Raw genomic sequence first — 26,111 nt, 5'->3', positions numbered from 1 at the left:
TCAATAAAAAAGCTTGAAACCTGAGCTTTTAGACAGTGTACAAAGACAGGTGGCTGGCAGGATTCTGCCCTGAAGCTGGAGCTTGCCGACTCCCGAACAAGAGGAGGAATTTGGGAACACTTGCTATCGTGTAGCTGTGGCGTCCACAGGGGAGTTGGCCCTTCTGCAGAAAGTCAAGTGCTGGAAGAAACACAATGGAATTGGTTCTCATTCATTTTCACTCATCCATCTCACTCTTTGGTATTTTCACTCTATAGCCCTAAATATGCACATGAATTTTGACATTTTTTTCTTTTTAAAACATTTTATTGAGCATAATTGACATCACATATTAGTTTCAGGTATACAGGGTAAAGATCCATTATTTGTATACTTTGCAAAATGCTCACCACAGTAAATCTAGTTATCATCATTGCACAGTTACAAAATTTTTTTTCTTGTGATGAATTTTTAAGATCTACTCTCTTACAACTTTACTATGCGTGATATGGTATTATTGTAGTTACCCTGCTGTTAAAGGTTTTTCTTTCTAAACTATTAGATTCTAGAATTGGGGGCAAATTGAGGGTTGGGAAAGTGGGAGTAGGAGAATTGTATACTTCCTAGTAAGTTTTTAAAAGAATATAAGAATTTAAAAGGAGAATTCAATGGACTTGTAATTTAACCCTAATGGTTTAGACAGGAGTTTACAGACTTCCCCAAAGGGGCCAGATAATAATACATCTAACTGCGTCAGTCTTCATTCTAACCCTTTGAGTAAATCCCCGTGTCAATTGTTCAACTCTGCCTGGTAGGCAGAAAGCAGCTGTGGGCAGTACTTCAAGGGCTGGGCGTGGCTGTGTTCACCAAAACCTTATTTACACAATGGGCTGCTAATGGCTCTAGGCCTCAGTATGCTGACTTCTGCCTTGGAGACATTCTTGGGGTGGGGTGGAATATCTTTGAACCCTCCAAAAAAATGTTGGTGACCAACTCCTGAGACCTCAGCGCTAATTGGGGCATCCTCCAATCTGTTTGCTCACTGAGGTGGCTTCTGAACTCTGTTCAGGTCACTTCTGGCTCCATTGAGGGCACTTCCGGCTCTCGCCCTCCGCCCACCTGGTAAGGCCATTTCTTCTGAGAAGGAATTAAGGTGCAGCTCCCATATTGTTTGGAGAAGCTGTGTTGTTCCTGTAGTGATGACATTGGTTAAACAAGTCAATCTGATTTGATTGCTTATGTATTTGCCTATATGATTAAAAATCTCCGTGAAAATGAGGAAATGGAAAGATTATTTAACTAGGAAGTTCAAAGGGCTCATGTATTTAACCAGTTGCCCATTTTCTTATGTTTTTCTTAAAAAAAGTCTCTGTTCTCTTATAAACATTTTTGCTTAAAAGGCAACAATAATTTTAACCAGTAGATTGAATTGCTTAAATTAATTGAGCCAGTCATTTTTTTAAAAACGACTCTTCCAACTTGCCAAGAAACATTTAATGCAGATATACCTGGAATTTCACAGAGTTTAGTTGATTTAGGTTAATCTTTTTCAGTATGTCAAGTGACTATAATCAAATATAAGACAAAACACCTTCTGAAGCCTAAATTATGACTGTTAATCTGTCTGACATAGACTGTCTCCGACCCACTTCTGTCACCCCCAGTCTGTATAAATTCTAAAGTGGAGGAGGGTAGAGCGTTTGAAACATTTGACAACCCTGACTTTGAGTGCCTGCCCTTAGTCTTCATTAGGCTTTGACATTTTCCCAGCCATGACTCCCTTCGTCTTGGGCAGCAGTGTTTCTGCAATCCTGGAAGTCCTGGGTGAGGCACGTTGCAGGACGAAGGGTCACTGTTGGCCCTTTCTCCGTCATGGTCATCTTCTTACCTGGGCAGCCCTCTGTCCATTGGGAGCCCGGGGCTCTCCTTATTGCGCCCTCTGGGCGGCTGCACACCAACTGACCTGCCAAGTGCTGGGTCAGGCGAGGGGCCTCTGAGACTGTACTCAGCTTCCTGGAACCTCTCTCTTGCATACTAGGGTCCTAGTCTAGGATGTCTGCTGCAGAAGCAGCATCTGTGAGTCAGCCCAGGTGATGGCAGTGACTGCTGCTTCAGTGGACAGCAGAGTTGAGGGAGGAGCTGGTTCCTATGGCTGGTTCCTAGGAATGGCTGGTTGCTATAAAGTAGAACAATTGAGGAGGGAAGACATTCATCACTTTTTTCTTATAAAGGGCAGAAAAGGCCAGATCTGGAAATGATTTGTTATTCATCTTTCCATCTCTAATAATGATTACTGTTGCTCAGTCATGTCCGACTCTGCAACCCCATGGAATGTAGCCCACCAGGCTCCTCTGTCTATGGGATTCTCCAGGCAAGAATACTGGAGTGGGGGTGCCATTCTCTTCTCCAGAGGATCTTCCTGACCCAGGGATCAAACCTGGGTCTCCTGCATTGCAGGCAGATTCTTACTGCCTGTGTCACCAGGGAAGCCTCTAATATGATAGTCAGCATTCCCTGAGCCATTGAAACTATGTGTCGGTTGTGGTTCTAGGCATGTCTCTTATCTTTTCTGGTCTGTATTCCTCATTTAAGCCCTCTGAGGAAGACAGTCCAGGGTTCTGTGGTTCTTAAGAGGTGGAGCCAAGTCTGACTCTGGCCACTGGGTTCTGAGTTAGATCTCTTAACGCTGCCCTGGCTTCCTGTTGCTAGCACGACAACCTGTCCTGTCAGAGCTGTTCACTAAACTTTTTGACTGGCTAAAGGAAGAAGAATGTTAAATGATCATCTGTAACTTCCTTGAAGTGAGAATTGAGTTACATTGTTTTCAGAGTTACGGTATACCACCCTGACTCACATCTGCAGGTATAACAAAAGATCAAGTAAGGATCCCATCTAAAAGCGTATTGTCAAGGGTTTAAGCATGTGACAAAGACGGCCTTTCAGAGAACTGAGTGAAAATAGATTATTCCATAAGAGAGTGCTCAGAGAACTGGCTGGGCATTCCAAAAAAAAAAAAAAACAAAAAAGTTTTCTTTGTATTTCCTTACTTCTTGGGTCAAAAAAATTCCAAATGGATGAAATACTTAAATATAAATATGAAACCCATAGGTATGTTGAGAGGAGATATGGGTAAATGTATATCTAAACTTAGAGTAGGAAATGTCTTTCAAAATTTAAGCAAAATCTAGAAACAAAGAGTGATGAGATTAGGTTATTTTGAAAACACCAACAATAGCTAAAAATTACGGGCAAAAGATTTCATAGAGAAAGGAGGAGTGGGCCTACTTCTTGGTGATTTAAGAAATGTCCCGAGTTATTTTGATGCCTTTTGAGGGTTAAGAGCAGCTGGAATAGAAGGAACAGCCAGTGAAGTAGGAAGAGGAGGACTTTTAATTTTACACTTCACTGTGTGTGATTTTTCTCCCCAATTGTATTTGTAATTATATATATATATATATTTTTTTTTTTTTAAAGAAAGACTTTCATGATCAAAAACATGATAAAGCAGTGGAGACACATTTTCAGCAGATCCGTAGAATTTTCTGGAACTTTAGTATTTCTGAGCATCACTCTCTGTTAGTACATACAGTGCTAGCTGATAGCAACTCTCAGTTAAATTTAAAACTTATTTTCCTCTTTTGTCCCAAGAGACCAGAACTGGTGAAGAAGGCACCAGTCAATGGAGGCTGGACTCAGCCCTCAGTTCTATGCATGGGAATTCTGGGGGTGCTTAGTTTTACGTGATTTCCACTAGATTGCTCTTACATCCCCTTCTTGGCTCCCACGCCAGTACCTAGAGAGAGAGGATGTCTCCCAGGGACACGACTCAGCTACAAGTACCATTGGGGGAGAGCTGGCTCTCAGTTCTCCTGTGTCCTCACCTGCAGGAACTTCACCTCAGAGCTGAGTCCCTGGTGGTGTCTCTTCCCCTCCTCCCCCGTTTGCTTCTCCCCTTCCGCCCTCACCACCTCTTCCCCGTCCTCCATTGCTGGCCTCACTTGGCATAAAAGCACATCTATTGTGAGGGAGCCCGTTGATTACATGTATTGTGTGCATTGCCTTCCTTCTGATAAGGCCCTGTTCATCTGGCTCAGCGAAAGCCGTTTGGAACAGTTCACTAACCTTACCCTTGCTGGGGCAGGGCTGGGATCCAGCCAGACTGGGCTTGGGATCGGAGCCCAGGAGCAGAAACATGACTCCTTCCTTGTCAGCTGTGTTTCTGTTTCTTTCAAGAAGTCTGATGCTCCCTGCAGCCCTTGAAGTCTCCTGACTTGGCTGTGCTGCACAGATATGGGCTCAGAAGGGAGAGAACAGTGTTCAAAGGAAGCTGGGCCAATGCCTCTTTCTGAGGCAGTCGGGGCACTTCCGGTCCTGGCTTCACACGCCTCCAGGAGGCTTTCCTGCTTGGCTCAGGGAATATCGTAATTGGGTGTCACTGACAATTTTATCAAAGAATAGAAAACCCTCCCCTTGTTAGGAATCAGATCAAAAAGACTTCTTTGCGGAATAATGAGAAATGGAGTCTTTCTTTCATTTTTAAAAGATTTTTTGAAGTCTTTTGCTTCTGTTCCGTGTCTTGGTTTTTTTCATGGTCAGGCATGTGAGATCCTAGCTCCCTGACCAGGGATTGAACCCTCACCCTTTGCATTGGAAGGTGAAGTCCCACCCATTGGACAACCAGGCAAGTCCCTGGAGTCGTTCTAGTCATTCTAATGTGATGTAGAAGCACTAATATTTGCTTTTACTGCTTACAGAGATGGTGATTTCTCAAATTGTACTGGGAGGTAAGAAACTATAGTTATCCCCATTTTTTCAGATGGGAAAACTGAGGCATAAGAGAAATTATTACCTGCCCGCAGTGTTGAGCCGGTGTGTGATGGGTTTCTATGATGGTGCCCACTCCCACAGGCCTGTCCCAGGGATCTAGCCGCACTGCCCAGGGCACACATCATCTGCTCTGGGTGTGCTATGTACAGTCCTCTCTGCCGACAGCTCTGTGTTTCAAGGAGAAAACACCAGCCTGTGTTTCGGGCAGGCCGCCTTCCTGTTGGTTGTGGTGATGGATGTGGCATGTCCGGGGCATGGCAGTCCTGGTACTGAGGCCTGTGTGCCTGTTCTCATTCGGCAGGTTCTCAGCCCGGCCCTTGAGATGATGGGATTGGGAAACGGACGTCGGAGCATGAAGTCACCACCGCTCGTGCTGGCTGCCCTGGTGGCCTGTATCATTGTCCTGGGCTTCAACTACTGGATCGCCAGCTCCCGGAGCGTGGATCTCCAGGTGTTCTCTTGGTCCTGTTTGTGTGGGTGTCACAGAGTATTTAGAGCTGCTGGGTGCTGGATTCTGAGGAGTTCGTGGTTTATCAGCACCTAAGGTTTTGTGCACAGTAATGCATGTTCTGCAGGGCCCAACACCCAGCCTCAGGCCTGGCTCCACACCAGCCCTGCTCTTGGGTGGGCGAGGACCCCCTTGTGACTTCTTAGGCTTGCTGCTAGGACATGCCTGTCTGCCCTTCCTGTAAGTGAACAATTTTTAGTTAGGCCTTTGGGGCTGGTTCTGGGAAAACAGCTCAAGTACCCTGCCCACAGCCCGTTCTGGTCCTCCAGTCCACATTCAGTACCTGAGTGGTGTGGGTAGTGTATTTGGAGAGTGGGTGTGAGAAATGTGTTTAGAGGTACCAGTCTTTACCAGTATCATTTACTGATAGTAATAACTTTATCTTTCCTATTTATTGCCACCTGTCATGGGCCAGCAGTACTGAGCGACAGCCAGGACTCTTTCTTGACCACGGTTTAGTCAGGCTTTGTGGAGCCCCCTTCTTGACAAGGCCTCAGTCTTGTCAAGGCCATCCTGTTTTTGGCCTGCCCAGCCCAGGCTCAGCAGAGAATCCTGCTAACTCATTCCTCCAGCCCTGATGCCCAAGCAAGCTCCTCATGCATTATCTTTGATGGGCGTGCCTTTAGCAAGACTCCCCCTACCCTCTTAGTACTTTTCCATCTACCAACCCCTTGTCCCTGCTCTTTGGCTGTAAATCCTCAGCTGTCTCTGCGGTACTCAGAATTGAGAGCAGTTTCTCTCTCAACTGCAATAGTCATGACCCCTGTTGCAGCAGCTTGAATCAAGTTTTCCTTATCATTTTAACAGGTATCAGAATAATGTTTCTTTAAGGGTACGTTGCATACATTACCTTTTTTTGTATTCTGTCAGGTTAGGATCTTGTTCCCCACCCCATTTCACAGAGGAAGGACGAGGGGAGCTGGGACTCCAAGCCATTCTTTCTGGTGGCAGGGCTTGAGTTCTCAGGAAACCCGTCCCCTAGGAGCGTTTCTGAACTCCTCTGGTGCCTGCCCCCCGCAGTGGTAGTGCTTTTGTCTGAGTTTCCCCTGGACCCCTGTTATCTGGGCAGATGGGGTTTTGGTGTCCAGAGAACTCAATCTGTTTCAGAAATTGTGTCTTATAAAGAGTGTTCAAGTGCTGTGTTAGTGAGGAAAAGAAACTAAATATTTGAGCGCCAGCTCACACCAGGTAATGCATAAAGCATTTTATGTACAGGCAGACCTTGGCCATATCACAGATTCAGTTCCAGACTGCTGTAATAAAGCAAATAGTGCAATAAAACAAGTCATGTGAGTTTTTTTTTATCAGTGCATAAAAGGTTATATTTATGCTATACTGTACTCTATTAAGTGTTCAGTAGTGTTATATCTAAAAAAAAAAAGTACATACTTTAACTTAAAAATACTGCTAAAAAATGCTGACCATCATCTAAGCATTTAGGGAGCCTTAGTAACTTCAAAGATCATGATCTCAGATCATCACAACAAATATAATGATAATGAAAAATTTGAAATATTATGAGAATTACCAAAATGTGATACAGAGATACGGAGTAAGCAAATGCTATTGGAAAAAATGGTGCTGACGCACTTGGTCCATGCAGGGTTGCCACATACTTTCAATTTCTAAAAAATACAATACCTGTGAAGCTCGATAAAATGAGGTGTGCCTATACCTGCCTCAATCAAGCCTGGCAAAGTCCCTGTGAGGGGTGTGGTGGTGTTTCCATGGAGACGCACAGTAGACACACAGATGCTCAGAGAAGTGAATAGCCTCTAGAATAGCCTGTGGGAGCATCTGCACCACTCACCTAGAAGATCAAGCCCTGGGGACACACCAGGTGGGAATGGACACGCTGTGAACACACTTGGCCCCGGCTGGGGGCTGTGGTGTGGTCTTGCTGAGGGAACGTGGCAGTCTGGTCTGAGGATAGCTTCACATGGTCCTTACGCTGTGGTGTCCTTGCAGACGCGGATTGTGGAGCTGGAAGGCAGGGTCCGCAGGGCAGCTGCGGAGCGAGGGGCTGTGGAGATGAAGAAGAATGAGTTCCAGGGGGAGCTGGAAAAGCAGCGGGAGCAGCTGGACAAAATCCAGTCCAGCCACAACTTTCAGATGGAGAGCGTCAACAAGTTGTACCAGGACGAAAAGGCAAGACCTGCTTGACTTCCTCTTAATTCTGTTCTAAATGCCGTGTATACCCTGTTGAATTCTCCTCAGTGGGAGGATAAGCAGCTGCGTGTTTATGTGTGTTGTTGTTTAGTCACTTAGTCATGTCCGACTCTTGGCGACCCCATGGACTGTAGCCCGCCAGGCTTCTCTGTCCATGAGATTTCCCAGGCAAGAATACTGGAGTGAGTTGCCAATTCCTTCTTCAGGGGATCTTCCTGACCCAGGGATGGAACCCTTCTGCATTGGCAGGTGGGTTCTTTACCACTGAGTCACCAGGGAAGCCCTCGGAAGGAGTGAATTCTGTTGACTGGGGCGGGGAGGGGTCACCAACAAGAAGCTAAATTAAGTAGAGTGTTCAAGGATGAGCTGGAATTGGAAACAGAACAGACGGGAAGGGCAAAGAAACTGCATGTGCAGAACTGCATGTGAAAGAACATGGCTGTTCAGGTGTGGAATGAGCCTCTTGCTCAAGCTTTGGGCGTTTCCCCATCTTGCCAGTAGTCCCTGGATGAGCTTGTTGGAAAACCTTTTGAAGTGGTGATAAAAGGGAGAAGTGCCAAAGAACTATCTAAGCATCAGGTTCATCCTCCTGTTAACCTTGTTTTCTTTTACAAATTTGCGTTGAGTACCTCCTCTGTGCCAGGTGTGAGCCGGATGCTTGTATCTCACAAAGGGACAGCATTGTGGCCATGAGTATCCCACAGGGAGAGGAGATGTAGACCTCCTACTAAATACGCACCGAGAAAGTAGGGGACCTGAAAGTGCTGGGTTTTATGTTTAAAAAATACTAGACCTGCACAGATTTTAGAAGGGACTTCCTGCGAATGAGAGCAGCTTTATGTGTCTTGCTTTTTCTGGCTTGCTTGGGACTGTGTGACTTCACTTTCCTGTTTGTTAGACTGTGTAATGGTATGAGTTACTAATATCTTCTTTTCTAAAGTGCATCAGGCTCATGAACATTTATTTTCTTGAAGACTTGGCTGCTAGTTTCTACTAAAATCAAGTCCGCTTTCAAGATAATGCATCTCAAGATATGACTGCTTTCCAGTAAATCAAACATTTCACAGAGAGAGGCACATGGATTAGCATGAGCCAAATCCCACATGGAGCTTCTGCCAACTTCATCCCTTAAGAATACACCCTATTTCCTCCCAAAATGTACTTCAAGAGGTTAAGCATGTGAGAAATAGCGAGGTCCTGTTCTACGTAGCTGAAGAGGATTCCGGGAGCACACACAGTGTCACCCACATATGGGAAAAATACGGCAGCACCTTCCTACAGCAGCATAAAAACTGGAACAATTCAGAGAAGAAACAGACATTTGTGACTGTGAGAAAGTACTCTTCAGATTTTTTTTAAAAAGTATTTCTCACCCTTCAAACCAGTCACATAGGAAAAGTCTGAGGCCCTGTCTAGAAATGGCAGCCAGAGCAAGGTTTCCCTTCTACAGGGAGGGAGGAAAAAGAATGTTTTGTGTTGTCTTTCTGCCTGCCTCTCCACCCCTGTGTGTATCTGTTATTACCTGAAAATCTGACCTTTTTTTTCCTTAGGAAGAATTGCCTGTTACTCTGAGCCTCTGGCCTTTCTATATTCTGTTTTTAATTTTTTTTCCTTTTTGAACATTCTTTGGTATTGCCCTTCTTTGGGATTGGAATGAAAACTGACCTTTTCCAGTCCTGTGGCCAGTGCTGAGTCTTCCAAATCTGCTGGCATATTGAGTGCAGCACTTTCATACAGCGTCATCTTTTAGGATTTTAAAAACTCAGCTGGAATTCTGTGACCTCCACTAGCTTTGTCGATAGCAATGCTTCCTAAGGTCCACACTCTAGTATGTCTAGCTGTAGGTGAGTGACCACACCATTGTGGTTATCTGGGTCATTAAGACATTTTTTTATATAGTTCTTCTGTGTATTCTTGCCACTTCTTCTTACTCTCTTCTGCTTTTGTTAGGTCCTTACTGTTTCTGTCTTCTATTGTGCACATCCTTATATGAAATGTTTCCTTGATATTGCTGGTATTTTTGAAGAAATCTCTGGTCTTTCTGTTCTGTTGTTTTCCTCTATCTATTCGTTGTTCACTTAAGAAGGCCTTCTTATCTCTCCTTGCTATTCTCTGGAACTCTGTATTCAGTTGGGTGTATGTTTGCCTTTCTCCCTTGCTTTTCACTTGTCTTCTTTCCTCAGCTATTTGTAAGGCTTCCTTACACAACCACTTTGCCTTCTTGCTTTCCTTTTCCTTAGGGATGGTTTTGGTCACCACCTCCTCTACAGTGTTAACAAATTTCCATCTGTAGTTCCTCAAGCACTCTGTCTACCAGATCTAATACCTTGGATCAATTTGTCACTTAAATTGTATAATTATAAAAAATTTGCTTTAGGTCATACCTGAATGGTCTAGTGGCTTTCCCTTCTTTGTTCGATTTAAGTCTGAATTTTGCAATAAGGAGCTCATGATCTGAGCCACAGTCAGCTCCAGGTCTTGTTTTTGTTTACTGTATAGAGCTTCTCCATCTTTGGCTGCAAAGAGTAAAATCAGTCTGGTTTTGGTGATACCCACGTGTAGTGTCATGTCTTGTGCTGTATGTTTGCTGTGACCAGTATGTTCTCTTGGCAAAACTCTGTTAGTCGTTGCCCTGCTTCATTTTGTATTCCATGCCAAACTTGTTTGTAACTCCAGGTATCTCTCCTATTTTTGCATTCCAATCTCCTGTAATGAAAGGGACATCTTTTTTTGGTGTTAGTTCCAAGAGGTCTTGCAGGTCTTCATGGAACCAGTCAACTTCAGCTTCTTTTGCATTAATGGTTGGGGCATAGATTTGGATGACTGTGATGTTGAATGGTTTGCCTTGGAAATGAACTGAGATCATTCTGTCATTTTTGACATTGCACTCAAGTACTGCATTTCAGACTCTTTTTATTGATTATGAGGGCTACTCCATTTCTTCTAAGGGATTTTTACCCGCACTAATAGATAATAATGGTCAATTGAATTAAATTCACCTATTTCCATCCATTTTAGTTCACTGATCCCTAAGATGTCAATGTTCACTCTTGCTGTCTCTTGCTTGATCATGTCTAATTTACTTTGTTTCATGGACCTAACGTTCCAGGTTCCTCTGCAATATTGTTCTTTACAGCTTCAGTCTTGACTTTCACCACCAGACACATCCACAACTGAACATCGTTTCCGCTTTGACCCAGCCACTTCATTCTTTCTGGAGCTATTAGTAAGTCGCTTTCCACTCTGCCCCAGTAGCATACCGGACACCTTCTGACCTGGGGGGCTCATCTTCCAGTGTCATATCTTTTTGCCTTCTCATACTATTCATGGAGTTCTTGAAGCAGGAATACCAGAGTGGCTTGCCATTCCCTCCTCCCGTGGACCACGTTTTGTCAGAACTCTCCACTGTAACCTGTCCATCTTGGTGGCCCTGCATGGCATGGCTTATGGCTTCATTGAGTTATGCAAGTGCCTTCAGTGTGACATGGCTGTGATCCATGAAGGGGCTCTTGGTATATAGATCTAGTTTGTCCATTATCACCACTGTGCCCTGTTTCTTTGTATAAATGTGCCGCAGCTTACCCACCCTCTGCACTGGGCCCGTCACTTGTTTCTAGTGTTGGCTGTTGCAGAGAACTAGCTGCTTCTGCAGGGCTCCCTTGACACGTGTGAGTTTCTCTAAGCTTTCAGTACATTTCTGACTACAGTTTGGGGACCCATTAATGAGCTGGGAGTAATAATTTGCTGGTTATGACCCACATAAAGATTTTTAAAATATTAGAGTATTATTATATTATTTAATATTCTTTGGTGAAACCATTGTGTCAGTGTATATATTAAAGATAATACATATGTGAATGTTTGCACTGTATCAAATTTGTCATTGTGGATCGAAAGAGTTTTTTTAGAGGTAAACTTAAAAGCTGAATTGCTGGATGGTGTTATTACATTTTCATTATCTGTTTCCACCTTGCTCACCAGTGTGGTGCTGTTACTTTTTCTTTTTTGTGCTTTCCTGGCTGGTTCCATTTTCAGGAGCCATAGCCTGTTGGAAGCAGGGAGAAGCCTGGGTCAGTGAAGTGTGCCCATTCCCAGAGCTGCAGCTGGCCAGTCAGGTTCTCTGTCCTGATGATTTGAACCAGATCCCACAGACTCTGACTGGTTGATGGTAAATACTTCCAATGAGACTTCAGCTGATCCTTTGAGATTGGATTGTCATTTTCATTTTCTTTCTTTTCTGCATTCCTGTTGCATGAATAGGTATGGTTAATTCACTTTGATTGCATAAATGCAATTACACAAGTTCATGTGCATTTATATAACTGGGTAGAAGCTCATTTCCTGAGTTGTATATTATTAGTAGGGATATTCAGCTTTGTTTTAAAACAAGAAATGATTGTATATGTCAGCTTTCAGTAGCTTTCAAAGAAATTGTCTTTTTCTTAATTATCAAAATATTTTTATTATAGACAATTAGGTTTCCCTGGTGGCTCAGCAGTGAAGAACCTGCCTGCAGTGCAGGAGAGCAGGGTTCAATCCCTGGGTTGGGAATTATGAAAATATAAAAAATACTTTAAAAGACAATTATGAAAATATAAAAATAAAAATCACCTGTAATTCCATCATTTGGAGATTAACCACTGAGAACCTTTAAAAAAAATACTACACTTTCAGTTCAGTTCAGTTCAGTTCAGTCACTCAGTCGTGTCCGACTCTTTGTGACCCCATGGACTGCAGCATGCCAGGCCTTCCTGTCCATCACCAACTCCTGGAGCCTACTCAGACTCATGTCCATTGAGTTGGTGATCCCATCCAACCATCTCATCCTTTGTCATCCCTTCTCTTTCCGCCTTCAATCTTTCCCAGCATCAGGGTCTCTTCAAATGAGTCAGTTCTTTGCATCAGGTGGCCAAAGTACTGGAGTTTCAGCTTTAACATCAGTCCTGCCAGTGAATATTCAGGACTGATTTCCTTTAGGATTGACTGGTTGAATTTCCTTACAGTTCAAGGGACTCTCAAGAGTCTTCAACACCACAGTTCAAAAGCATCAATTCTTCAGCGCTCAGCTTTCTTTATAGTCCAACTCTCACATCCGTATATGACTACTGGAAAAACCATAGCTTTGACTAGATGGACCTTTATTGGCAAAATAATGTCTCTGCTTTTTAATCTGCTATCTAGGTTGGTCATAACTTTCCTTCCAAGGAGTAAGCGTCTTTTAATTTCATGGCTGCAGTCACCATCTGGTGATTTTGGAGCCCCCAAAAATAAAGTCTGTCACCATTTCCACCGTTTCCCCATCTATTTGGAGTATTTATAAATTATGATTGTGTTCAAACTTTTATTAATGTAATGTGCCATGAAAATTGTAGATAAGGTGGCTTCTTTAAACAGTAAACATGTTTTAACACTCCTAGTTTTTGCACACCATTTAAAGGGACCCAGGAAGTCTTGGCTTATTCTGTATTGTTATCTTAGGGATGTTGAGGTGACCTTCCCCTCGGAAGGAAGGCAGGGGTGTACTTCCAGACAAGAGGATTCTTCATAAATATTTGCTGAAAGGGACCTTTGTAGAATGCCTTGACATCTGATTGGCATAAGGGACCATGTTTTGAAGATCTGTGTTTGAGTCAGATGAACAGGATTATACGTATATGTGTTGTCCTGTTTTTTATTGTTGGATAACAAATTGCCTCCAAACACAGTGGCTTAAAAGCATGACAGACATTTATTTTGTTCACAACTTGCACTTTGGGAGGGCCTAGAGGGAACAGCTTGTTCTACTCCACACTCCACATCCGGGGTGCTTTGAAGGCTTGGGGTGGAGTCGCCTGAATGTTCCCTCGCTCATGTGTTGCGGTCAGGGAACTGAGACTTCAGAGGGGTCTTGTGAGGCCACGGCACCTACATGTGACTTTCCACGTGGCTGGGGGCTTCCCTGAAGCATGGAGGCTGGGCTCCCAGGGTGAGGATCCCAACAATGAAGGGGAGGAAGCTATAATCTTTTGCAGGAGTTTCCCAGAGCTGCCAAGATAAATACCAGGAACTGGATGCCTTAAAATGAAAATGTATTCCTTCATTGTTCTGGAGGCTCCAGGTCCAAAATCAGGGTGTCAGCAGGGCCATGGTCCCTCGAAGGCTCTATGGAGCCTTGGTGCTTTGTAGCTTCTTGTTTGCTGGCAGATTTTTGCATCTCTTGACCTGCAGACACACTACTTCCAGTCTCTGCCTCCATCTTCCCTCTGTGTCTGTGTCTCTTCACCTCTTTAGTCATTCTGATTTGGGGCCCACACCCCCACCCTGCTCCCCCCACTCCCTCCAACATTATTACAACTAACTTACATCTGTTCAGACCCTGATTCTAAACGAGGTTGTTAACAGGTTCATTGCCATGCTCTGGGTGGACATAAATTCAGGGTTACGCTAACCCTCTACACCTTTCAGTGGCCAGGCCTCAGAAGTGTGCAGGGTCACTTCCTGTACATTTGTTAGGAGCAAGTCACTAAGGCGAGACCAGGTGGAAGGGGTAGAAGTTAGACTCCATTCTAGGGGGGTGATGTCAGGAACTTGAGTGGTTATTTTTAAACCACCACATTTGTCTGGGTACAGATAATCCTCACACAAGCACCCAGTGAAATACTGTCTTCTTTGTACAGATGTATGTATGTGTACATATAAAACAGATTTTTAAGGGGCCTCCCTGGAAACGGAGCCTCAGGTTTTAGTTAGTTTTGGCAAAAGCTAACAGAGATTCTGTTGTAAAGATCTGTGTCGACTCCTTTGAGAATGGCACGGAGTGGCTCAGTTCATTCTTTTATTTTGTCAGAAAGCCAGTTAATGTTTGTGAGTCTGAAGACTTACTGAGAACTTGGGTGGTCTTCTGACTAGTTGTTGCCCCATAGCCACGTGGTGATCCTAAAGGCAGTTGAGGTACTAATTTCCTGATATCTGAGATGGTTGGAGGAAGAGTCTGGAAGGCCCTGAATTACCGAGTAGCACTTTGTTCAGGGAAGGTTGAACTTCCTGCCACTGTGTCCATTTTCACTTGCCAAAAGTGAGAGTCAGGAGTGGTTTCCTTTTCCATAGTTTTGTCTGTGACATTCTTTCTAGGTTGGTTTCTTGCAGTCATGTATCTGCTATGACATGTTGAGATTTTTCACTAATTTGTTAAAATATGAAAACGGACACTGGATGATCCCCTGGAGAAGGGAATGACTACCCACTCCAGTTTTCTTGCCTGGAGAATTCTGTGGACAGAGGAGCCTGGCAGGCTACAGTCCAGAGAGTAGCAGAGGAGGACATGACTGAGCGACTAACACCACTATAGTGCAAAGAAAATTGTTTGAGTAATGTTTCTTTCCTTTGTGGTGGAAATACACTTCCTGTGTCATTCCTAACCTAACAAAGAAGTGAAATGGAATGATGGGAGAGGGGACTTGGCAACACGTGAACTGTTCTGTGTCCAGGAAGAGAAAAGCTTCAATAGAAGAGGCAGTAGAAGGTGGAGGGAGGCGGGTCCTGTTCCACGTGCCTTGGCCCCGTGTTGTCACTCACCTGTGTGATCTGTGTCCCTGTCGAGGTGGCCTCTGAGCCGCAGGTTTATCCTCTGTGACAGGGTGATGTGGGTCCTGAGGAGGCTCTGGAAAGCATTATTTGAGGCAGGTGGCATGAAAATATCCTGCATTTCTAGGACTTTCCTGTTGTGAGTGATGCATAGTAGAGGTTTTTGTTGGGTGGTGAGAGCCCCAGGCCGTGTGGCTCCTGTTCCTGTTTGGACCTGAGGTGAGGGCTGCTCCCTTCAATCATAGCAGTGGTGGTTTCTATGAGTTGCTTCCTGTGGAAGATTCTGTCTTTTGAAAAGGAGGCAACAAATGTCAAGCAGTCTAGCCATTTGTCCTGCTTTGAAAGAAAAAGTGAAAGTATTCATTGCTCAGTCTTATCCAACTCTTTGGACCCCTGTGGACTGTAGCCTGCCAGGCTCCTCTGTCCTTGAGATTTCCCAGGCAAGATACTAGAGTGGGTTGCCATGTACTTAATGTAAGAACAACCATTTTAACGATTTTTCAGCGAGCAGTTCATTGGCATCAAGTACATTCACATCATTATGCGACTGTCACCACCATCCCACTCCAGAGCTTTCTCATCTTCCCACCGGAAGTTCTGTCCGTGTGAAGCACTGCCTCTGTGTCCTCCCCCCCACCCCCCTCCCCGTGTGGTGTCTGTGGTCCTGCCTTCTGTGTCTGTGGACTCGACTGCTCACAGCACCCACTCAGCAGGATCTCACAGTGTTTGTGCCTTGGCGTCTGGCTTACTTCACTCAGCACACTCACATTCTTATACCACTGCTCCCACACGCACACATGTACACTCACTAATCTCTTACTCATGTGCCCTTAAACCGTTTCTGCACCTTGAATAACCCAAGTTCTCATACTGTATAGTGCCCTGGGTCTCTTAAACTCCCAAGAGTAGGTCTTGACCTCAACACTTGTGCCCATCTGTCTCTCAGCTCCTCCCTGTGGTCTGGACTCAGCCTCCTTCTGCTGCCCACCTGCCCCTGCACACCTCTCCCCGTCTCCCTCATGTCTTTTTTGGGGGCCCTGCTTGGCCTTCTCCCCACTGATGGGGGAGCTGGGGCAGTGGTGTGCAGACCTCACGTTGCGCAGGCGGATCAGGTGTGCTGAGTCCTGGGGTCCTTCAGTGGCCCCTGGGCGGGAAGACAGCCTGCTTTTCAGTGGCCCTGCCTCCTCTGGATGTGCGTGAGCTGTGGGTGAGTATCCGTCTCCCTTAGTTAGTCAGCAGTTTCTCACAGCTTCTCCTCATGCCTCACTCAGAGGGAAGTGCCTCCTCCTGCTGGTGCTTGCTTCCTGTCCGCTGTCATTTAGCCTCTCTGGGCTGTGGTTTTCGGCAGAGGCCTGTGGTGGAGAGGTGGGGTCCGGGTAGGCTGAGGCACTCCCTTTTCACATGGGCCAGGCTGTGGAGGATTTCTTCTGCTTCACTGGTGAACCCTCCGGCCTCTGCCCTGGGCCATTGGGAAATGTAGGGGGCAGGGCTCTTTTTGGTGGTGACGCACATTGCGGGGGTGAGGGTGCTGCTGGTTTGGGGAGGGGTGAGGGGAGCAGGGCTGCTGAACATGCTGCCATATGGAGAGCCTGTAAAGTAAAGAATGCCCCACCTTCACGTGTGCATGGTGTGCCCCCATTAAATGTCGCAGGTCCATCTGGTAGGTTCCAGTTGGAAGCTGGGGCCAGGAGAAGTTACGTGAGGTGGCCAAAGATAAAGCAGATTTGTAGCATACCTGAAACCAGAATCCACGGAACCTTCCATCTCCTTCCACGTCTTTTTATTTTCTTCAAAAAAATTACCACCCTCCCCCATCTTCTTTCTGTTGCTCTCAATCTCTCTACTTATTTCTTTCTTGTTCCTCTCTTTTATCCCTTTATGCGCCTCAGAAACCTTATGATAGCTGATAAATTGTTGGAGCTATATATACTGTGATAAGACGACTCAGTTGGGGGAGTGGAATTTGAATTGTCCCTGGGTGTCCATGGGGGTTGGTTCCCACACGCCCTGTGGATGCCAACCTCTGCAGTGCTCAGGCTGTACGTGTCGAGTGGCTGCATGCAGCCAGCCCTCACGTCCTGGGTTCAACCAGTTGCGGGTGTGGCACCCTCGGATACAAGGGGCCACAGGTAAGAAGTAACAAACAGGAAGTATCTATACCTCTAAAAGGTCTTGAACCTCTCTAGATTCCACTCAGAAAATGAAAGTTCCAGGATTCTCTGATTGTCCAGTAGTTAGAACTAGTAACTTTCACTGTGATGGCCTGGGTTTGATCCCTGGTCAGAGAACTGAGATGCTGCAAGCTGTGAGGCGTGGCAAAAAAAAAAAAAAAAAAAGTTAATTTCATCTCATCAACATCTAACTCATCTTTCTTTTCCACTAAAACCAGCCTTGTACTTAAAAAGTTTGAAAAAGGATTTGTTCTTAACTTTGCTTTTCAGTTTTAGTTACTGGCAGTGCCACAAGAAGGGCTGATGCTGAAGCTGAAACTCCAATACTTTGGCCACCTGATGAGAAGAACAGACTCGCTGGAAAAGACCCTGATGCTAGGAAAGATTGCAGGCAGGAGAAGGGGGCGACAGAGGATGAGATGGTTAGATAGCATCACTGACTCAATGGACATGAGTTTGAGCAAATATGGGAAATAGTGAAGAACAGGGAAGCCTGACCTGCAGCAGTCCATGGGGTCCCAAAGAGCTGGACACGACTTAGTGACTAATCTTAGTGTGTACCATGTGTAGACTAATCATAGAAAGTTTAAACATGAAAAAGTAGAGAGAGTGATCTAATGGACCCTCAGTGTCCAGCATCAAAATTCAGTGACTATACCTCATGCGGTTTGAATCATTCTTGTTTCAATGTGTATCTCTAAAATGTGGGATCATCTTTTTCTCGTAACTACCCTAGCCAAAATTCCCAATAATTTCTTAGTATCAGATATCCAGCCGGTGTTCACATTTCTGCACGTGATACTTTAAATCACAACAATGACTTACGTCAGCTGTAGGGTGTTGGACTGGACACGTCACCTTACTGCTTGTGCCGTGGTTTCTCTGAGAACATGCATGTTCAGAGGACCAGCATTTGGCCCACAGGCACCATAATCTTGAAGCGTCTGGGCGACAGCTTGTCTGTTGTGGTGAGTGGTGCTGGTGTGAGTGTGTAATCCTATCAAGATGCCATAAATAAATAATCACTGACTGGCACTTAACTGATGCTGGTACACTCTCTTCTCCCCTGTTATTGCTCAGGGACTGTGCTATCTCCATGGACAGGTGGCTGCTGAGAACTGAGAAGTCCCAATTGAGATGCACTTTAAGCGTAAAAATGTGTTAGAGTGAAAGAAAAAAGTGAAATATCTCATTAATACTGTTTTGTTGATTACATCTTGAAATGACATTTTGGCTATATTTAGATTAAATGTTAATATTTAATTTCATCTCTTTCTTTTAAATGGGATAGATTCACATAACATAAAGCACACACCTTTTAATCATTTTAAAGTGTATAGGTCAGCGGATTTTAGTATGCGCACAGTATTGTGCAAGCATACTAATGTTGTGCAAACTCTCTAATTGCAGAATGTTTTCATCGCCCCAAGAAGGAATGTGGGCCTGTGGACTGTTACTCCTCCCCACACCCCTCCTCCTTCCAGCCCCCCAGGAACCGCTCATCTACCTTCTTCCTCTGTGGGTGTGCCTCTTCTGGGCATATAGCCTTTTAGAGTGTGTCAGTACTTCTTTCTTTCTTTTTAAAAATACCTATCTGTTTATTTACTTGGCTGTGCCGGGTCTTAGTTGTGGCATGCAGGATCTTTACGTGTGGCACGTGGGGTCTAGTTCCCTGACTAGGGAGTGAACCCAGGCCCCCTGCATTGGGAGTGCAAGTCTTAGCCACTGGCCCGCCAAGGAAGTTCCTTCGTTTCTTTTTATGAGTGAATAATATTCCACTATATGGATAGACTACTTTTATTTATTAATTCATCACTTGGACATTTGGGTTGTTGCCACTTTTTTGGCTGTTACGAACAATTCTGCTGTGACCATCTGTGGACAATTTCTGTGTAGACATGTGTTTTCAGTTCTCTTGGGTATATACCTGGGCTTCCCTGGTAGCTCAGATGGTGGTAAAGAATCTGCCTGCAATGCAGGAGACCCAGGTTCGATCCCTGAGTCAGGAAGATCCCCTGGAAAAGGTAATGGCAACCCACTACAGTATTCTTGCCTGGAGAATTCCGTGGACAGTCTACCTAGGGTCATATACGTAGGAGTAGAATTTCTGGGTTGTATAATAAGTATTTAGCTTTTTTTCCCCTTAGTTTTATTTATTTATTTTTGTTTGTGCTGGGTCTTCACTGTTGTGCAGGCTTTTCTCTAGTTGCAGCTGTGTGCTGTGCTCAGTTGTGTATGACTCTTTGTGACCCCATCGACTGAAGCCCACCAGGCTCCTCTGTCCATGGGATTCTCCAGACAAGAATACTGGAGGGGGTAGCGACTCCCTTCTTCAGGGGATCTTCCCAACCCAGAGATCATACTCGCATCTCTTGCCAAGTCTGCTGCATTGCAGGTGGGTTCGTTTCCGCTGAGCCACCAGGGAAGCCCCTGTTTACTTTGTGAGGAGCTGCCAAATTGTTTTCTGCAGCGACTTCACCGTTTTACATTCTCATCATCTGGCTGGGAGGTTTTCAGTTTCTCCACACCCTTGTCAATGCTTGTTATTTCCCTTTTGTTTGATTCTTTAAATTGGCACCATCCTGGTGTGCGTGTTTCAGGTTTTCGGAACATGGTAAGCTGTTGCAGACTTATTGCTTTGAAAGTTTACTATGGAATGTTGAGGTTATTTTCCTAGGAATCTAATGGAGAAATAGGTTGATCAATTATACTTGCTTCTGAAATAGAATGGCTATGATACATTCATTTATGAGCGATTCATTCCAAGGCCTTCTGAGCTAGTGTCTAATTGAATTTTGGTGGCACTTACTGCTTCCTTGTCTGCTGCTGAGAATTCCCAGGAAACAGGTCACACAGGCCAGGAAGTCCAGCTCCTGTAAAATCACTCTTTACCAAAATGCGAAAATCATCTGGGCTGTTTAGGGTGCAATATGTAATTAATTTAAACATAGTTTTGTTTAATGCTGGTGATTTTTTTTCCTTTATTTTGAACCCCTCAAAAAACTAAAAGCGTTTTCATAGTTTCCCTGAAAATGATTCAACAAGATTTTCAGTAAATATAAAACTGCATACATAAAGTTCTCAGTGGAGTTTTATGATCCTTTTCTCATTTACTTAAATGGAGACTGTTTTTCCATGCATCAGGAAGTAGGTTGGGGGAGATAACTAAAATATATTTTCTTTGGAAGAATAAAGTCACACGGGAGACAGAAATATCTTCAGATATATCAAGTTGCAGCAATTCCTAAACCCTCAGGCAGTTGCAAACTCTAGTAAGGACTTTTATTTTGGATGGAACTTCAGCAATACGTCAACCATGAACTTCCAGATGTTCAAGCTGGTTTTAGAAAAGGCAGAGGAACCAGAAATCAAATTGCAAACATCCGCTGGATCATTGAAAAAGCAAGAGAGTTCCAGAAAAACATCTATTTCTGCTTTATTGACTATGCTAAAGCCTTTGACTGTGGATCACAATAAACCGTGGAAAATTCTGAAAGAGATAGGCATATCAGACCACCTGACCTGCCTCTTGAGAAACCTATATTCAGGTCAGGAAGCAACAGTTAGAACTGGACATGGAACAACAGACTGGTTCCAAATAGGAAAAGGAGTACGTCAAGGCTATATATTGTCACCCTGCTTATTGAACTTACATGCAGGGTACATCATGAGAAACGCTGGGCTGGAAGAAGCACAAGCTGGAATCAAGATTGCCAGGAGAAATCTCAATAACCTCAGATATGCAGATGACACCACCCTTATGGCAGAAAGTGAAGAGGAACCAAAAAGCCTCTGGATGAAAGTGAAAGAGGAGATGAAAAAGTTGGCTTAAACCTCAACATTCAGAAAATGAAGATCATGGCATCTAATCCCATCACTTCATTGGAAATAGATGGGGAAACAGTGGAAACAGTGTCAGACTTAATTTTTGGGGGCTCCAAAATCACTGCAGATGGTGATTGCAGCCATGAAATTAAAAGATGCTTACTCCTTGGGAGAAAAGTTATGACCAACCTAGATAGCAAATTAAAAAGCAGAGACATTACTTTGCCAACAAATGTCCGTCTGGTCAAGGCTCTGGTTTTTCCAGTGGTCATGTATGGATGTGAGGGTTCGACTGTGAAGAAAGCTGAGCGCCAAAGAATTGATGCTTTTGAACTGTGGTGTTGGAGAAGACTTTTTGAGAGTCCCTTGGACTGCAAGGAGATCCAACCAGTCCATCTTAAAGGAGATCAGTCCTGGGTGTTCATTGGAAGCACTGATGCTAAAGCTGAAACTCCAGTACTTTGGCCACCTTATGCGAAGACTTGACTCATTGGAAAAGAGTCTGATGCTGGGAGGGATTGGGGGCAGAAGGAGAAAGGGACGACAGAAGATGAGATGGCTAGATGGCATCATCGACTCGATGGACATGAATTTGGGTAAACTCCGGGAGTTGGTGATGGACAGGGAGGCCTCAGTGCAGTTCAGTTCAGTTCAGTCGCTCAGTCGTGTCTGACTCTGTGCGATTCCATGAATCACAGCACGCCAGGCCTCCCTGTCCATCACCAACTCCCGGAGTTCACTCAGACTCACGTCCATCGAGTCAGTGATGCCATCCAGCCATCTCATCCTCTGTTGTCCCCTTCTCCTCCTGCCCCCAATCCCTCCCAGCATCAGAGTCTTTTCCAATGAGTCAACTATTCGCATGAGGTAGCCAAAGCACCGGAGTTTCAGCTTTAGCATCATTCCTTCCAAAGAAATCCCAGGGCTGATCTCCTTCAGAATGGACTGGTTGGATCTCCTTGCAGTCCAAGGGACTCTCAAGAGTCTTCTCCAACACCACAGTTCAAAAGCATCAATTCTTTGGCGCTCAGCCTTCTTCACAGTCCAACTCTCACATCCATACATGACCACAGGAAAAACCATAGCCTTGACTAGACGAACCTTTGTTGGCAAAGTAATGTCTCTGCTTTTGAATATGCTATCTAGGTTGGTCATAACTTTCCTTCCAAGGAGTAAGTGTCTTTTAATTTCATGGCTGCAGTCACCATCTGCAGTGATTTTGGAGCCCCCCCCAAAAGTAAAGTCTGACACTGTTTCCACTGTTTCCCCATCTATTTCCCATGAAGTGATGGGACCGGATGCCATGATCTTCGTTTTCTGAATGCTGAGCTTTAAGCCAACTTTTTCACTCTCCTCTTTCACTTTCATCCAGAGGCTTTTTGGTTCCTCTTCACTTTCTGCCATAAGGGTGGTGTCATCTGCATATCTGAGGTTATTGAGATTTCTCCTGGCAATCTTGATTCCAGCTGTGTTTCTTCCAGTCCAGCATTTCTCATGATGTACTCTGCATAGAAGTTAAATAAGCAGGGTGACAGTATACAGCCTTGATGTACTCCTTTTCCTATTTGGAACCAGTCTGTTGTTCCATGTCTCTTTGTGTGTGCACTCTTTGCACACAAAGAGTGCAATTTGAGCATTCTTTGGCATTGCCTTTCTTTGGGATTGGAATGAAAACTGACCTTTTCCAGTCCTGGTATGCTACAATTCATGGGGTCGCAAAGAGTCGGAGTCAGCTGAGCGACTGAACTGAACCGAAGGGTAATGAGTGGAGGAGGGACAAGTCAGATTGCCGTAATTGTTGTAGAAATGATTTGCCCAGGACGTTGGCTTTCGGAATTATCAGCATATAATTATTGAAGTGCCCCTTTTCTTTTTGTGTCCTCTTTCATCACTGATATTCAGCGGGAAGGTGGTTTGTTAACTATGCAGGGTAGAGATTTAAGGGTGCAGTTCAGCTGTGTTAAATATATTCACATTGTTGTGCAGGAAGTATCTGGAACTTTTTCACCTTGCAGCGCTGAGTCTATGCCCAGTAAACACTAGTCTGTCCAACCTACCCCACCCCTTGCCCTTGGCAGCCACCTTTCTGCTTTATGTTTTCATGATTTTGTCTGCTTTAGACACTGTGCATATAATAGAATCATATAGTGCTTGCCCTTTTTTGATTAGGTTAGCATGATGTCCTCAAGGTTCACCTACATTTTGACATGTAACATTCTTTTTAAAGGTTGTGTAGTATACTATTCCATTGTATGTATGTGCCACATTTTTGTTTTTTTCTTTAAATTTTTTTTTAATTTACGATATAGTGTTAGTTTTAGGTGTACAGTAATGTGAATCAGTTATACATACACATAGATCCCCTCTTTTTTTAAAGATTTTTTTCCACATAAGCCATTACAGAGTATTGAGTGGAGTCCCTAGGCTGTAGAGCAGGTTCTTAATATCTGTTTTATATACAGTAGTGTGTATATGTCGCCCCAGTCTCCCAGTTTATCCCTCCCAATGCTTTTGGCCACCTGATGTGAAGAGCTGACTCACTGGAAAAGACCTTGATGCTGGGAAAGATTGAAGGCAATTGGAAAAGGGGTGGCAGAGAACAAAGTGGTTGGATAGCATCACTGATGCAATCCAGTGATTGCATTAGTGAATCTCAGCAAACTGGGCAGTAGTGAAGGACTGGGAGAAGGGGAACCTGGTGTGCTGCGGTCCGCTGGGTCACAGGAGTCAGACGTGACTCAGCAACTGAAAAATAGCACCTCTGTTTTTAGATTCTACATATAAGCCATATCATATAATATTTGTCGTTCTTTGTCTGATTTACTTCACTCAAAATCAATCTCTAGGTCCATCCAGGTTGCTGCAAATGGCATTACTTTGTTCTCTTTTGTTGCTGAGTGATATTACATTGTGTGTATGTATCACATCTTTTTTATCCATTCCTCTGTTTATGGACATTTAGGTTGCTTCCATGTCCTGGTAAGGTAAATAGTACTATAGTGTGTAATGGAGTGCGTATTTGAATTATAGTTTTCTCCAGATACATGCCCATGAATGGGATTGCTAGGTTGTATGGTATTTCTATTTCTAGTTTTTAAAATAATTTCCATACTGTTCTCCATAGTGTCTGTACTTAGTCACGGGCTTAGCATGTCCTCAAAGGTTCGTGCATGTTGTAGCATGTGACATTCTTTCTTTTTAAAGGCTGTGTACTGTTCCATTGTTCGTATATGTTGCATTTCCTTTATCCATTCATCCATTGAGGGATCCTAGGTTGCTTCAGTTCGTGGTGCTGCTGTGAACATGGATGCAGATATCTCTTCAAGATCCTGCTTTGTGTTCTTCTGAGTATATATCTCAAAGTGGGACTGCTGGGTCTTGGGGCCATCTTTTGCCATTTTAACAGAAGATGTGCAAGCCTTTTCTGAGAGTAGCAGGAGCTATGAGCTGTGTGAATATGACTCCCCGCTGGCCCACATGGAAGGTGATGGGCCACGGTTGTGATGTTCCCTCCCTGAGAGATTAATTGTACAGATGGTATCACTGTGACTTGTTTCCTGTTGTGCCTCCTGAAATAAACACCAGAATCGTTTGGCCAGATTTTGTTTCTAGGTGTGCATCCTTGTATTCATAAACACCTTCTTCTAGAAAGCCCAGTCCAGGACAAAGAAAGACTGAGGGCTGGACAGAGAGATCCATCAGGAAATGGAAGCACAGAAGGGTGCCGGGAGGGCGTCATTGTCCTCCTTTACCCAGGAATGGGGCAGAAGCCGGTCTTCAGGTAACAGCCAGCCGGTCGACAAACTTTGTTGATTATGACACAGTAAGAAACTTCATGTTGTGGCCTACTTAGCTCTGTGTACAAAAGATCACTTACCTGTGTGATGCAGACTGCTGTTTGATGTCACCTCTCCTTCAGGGTACAGCACCAGGTACAGTCACTAGATCACTGTCCTGCTGGGGTTTGGATCCCCATTTGTCACTGGGTTGCAGTCCTGCTGGGGTCAGATCCCCGTTTGGCAGGCGTGCAGTGAGGAGGAGCTTCATCTCTGGGGCAGGCCTGCCAGGCTCAGACTTGGGCTATGCCTGTTTGCTGTTGAGAAGGCCACGTGAAATCAAGTCTCTAAAGCCACCTGTGCCTCAGTTTCCTTTCCCCCACAGTGGGACTGTGTTTTGCCTCCTCACACAGCTGTGTGAGGGTCACAGGGCTGAGGTGTGGAGCGCCCTGGGGCCACCTGGCACCTGGTGGTGACTCTGTGCCTGTGTACAGGCTGCTGGTTACACTGAGCCCCGCGATCACATGCTTACTTTTTTGTGTTCTTCTTTGTTTTCCTGAGGCCTCCGTTGCTTTGTCCTCTGTTGTGGGCATTCCCAACATGTAGCTAGCTGGGGGTGACCCCCTCTATCCCCTGAGCTTGCAGTCTGGATGGAAGGAGGAATGTTGGAAGTTAGAAAGGATCAGGAGGCTTCACAGGTGGTGGCAGTGGTTCAGTTGCTCAGTCGTGTCTGATTCTTTGCAGTCTCATGGACTGTAGCACGCCAGGCCTCCCTGTCCTTCACTATCTCCCGGAGTCGGCTCAATTCATGTCCATTGAGTTGGTGATGCTATCCGACTATCTCATCCTCTGCTGCCTTCTTCTCCTTTTGCCTTCAGTCTTTCCCAGCATCAGAGTCTTTTCCAGTGAGTCAGCTCTTCATATCAGGTGGCCAAAGTATTGGAGCTTCAGGCATCAGTCCTTCTGATGAGTATTTCAGGGTTGATTTCCTTTAGGATTGACTGGTTTCATCTCCTTGCAGTCCAGGGACTGTCAAGAGTCTTCTCCAACACCACAGTTCAAAAGCATCAGTTCCTTGCCACTTAGCCTCCTTTATGGTGCAACTCTCACATCCATACATGACTACTGGAAAAACCATAGCTTTGACTGTCAGGCAGGTGGAGCGGTTGCCGAACACCCACCCCTAGCCAGTTTTAACTTCTGGTTGAGACGGACTGTACCTGGGTTCCCCCAGAGAGAGACCGCAGTTACTGTGGGGTTGCTGTTTCTGCAGGCATGGAGTGGAGACAGCCA

General features: G+C 44.8%; 1 protein-coding gene across 4 annotated transcripts in view; it reads left to right on the top strand.

The window, feature by feature from the left end:
- The window catches only part of GOLM1 (golgi membrane protein 1), a 60,533-nt gene that overhangs the window by 5,739 nt on the left and 28,683 nt on the right, over positions 1 to 26,111 (top strand). For 3 of the 4 annotated variants that reach the window (XM_005210391.5, XM_005210390.5, XM_010808143.4), the window contains exons 2-3: positions 5,108 to 5,257; positions 7,283 to 7,462. In XM_005210391.5, coding sequence (XP_005210448.3) covers positions 5,129 to 5,257; positions 7,283 to 7,462 — 309 coding nt within the window. In that variant the 5' untranslated portion in view covers positions 5,108 to 5,128. Of the gene's footprint in view, positions 1 to 5,107; positions 5,258 to 7,282; positions 7,463 to 26,111 lie in introns of those variants that run through there. The other variant, NM_001192463.1, reaches the window with a different exon arrangement.

Source organism: Bos taurus, chromosome 8 (assembly GCF_002263795.3).
Source record: "Bos taurus isolate L1 Dominette 01449 registration number 42190680 breed Hereford chromosome 8, ARS-UCD2.0, whole genome shotgun sequence".
NCBI lineage: Eukaryota > Metazoa > Chordata > Mammalia > Artiodactyla > Bovidae > Bos > Bos taurus.
The sequence above is the reverse complement of the archived record's forward strand: the minus strand, read 5'-3'. Positions and strand labels throughout refer to the sequence as shown.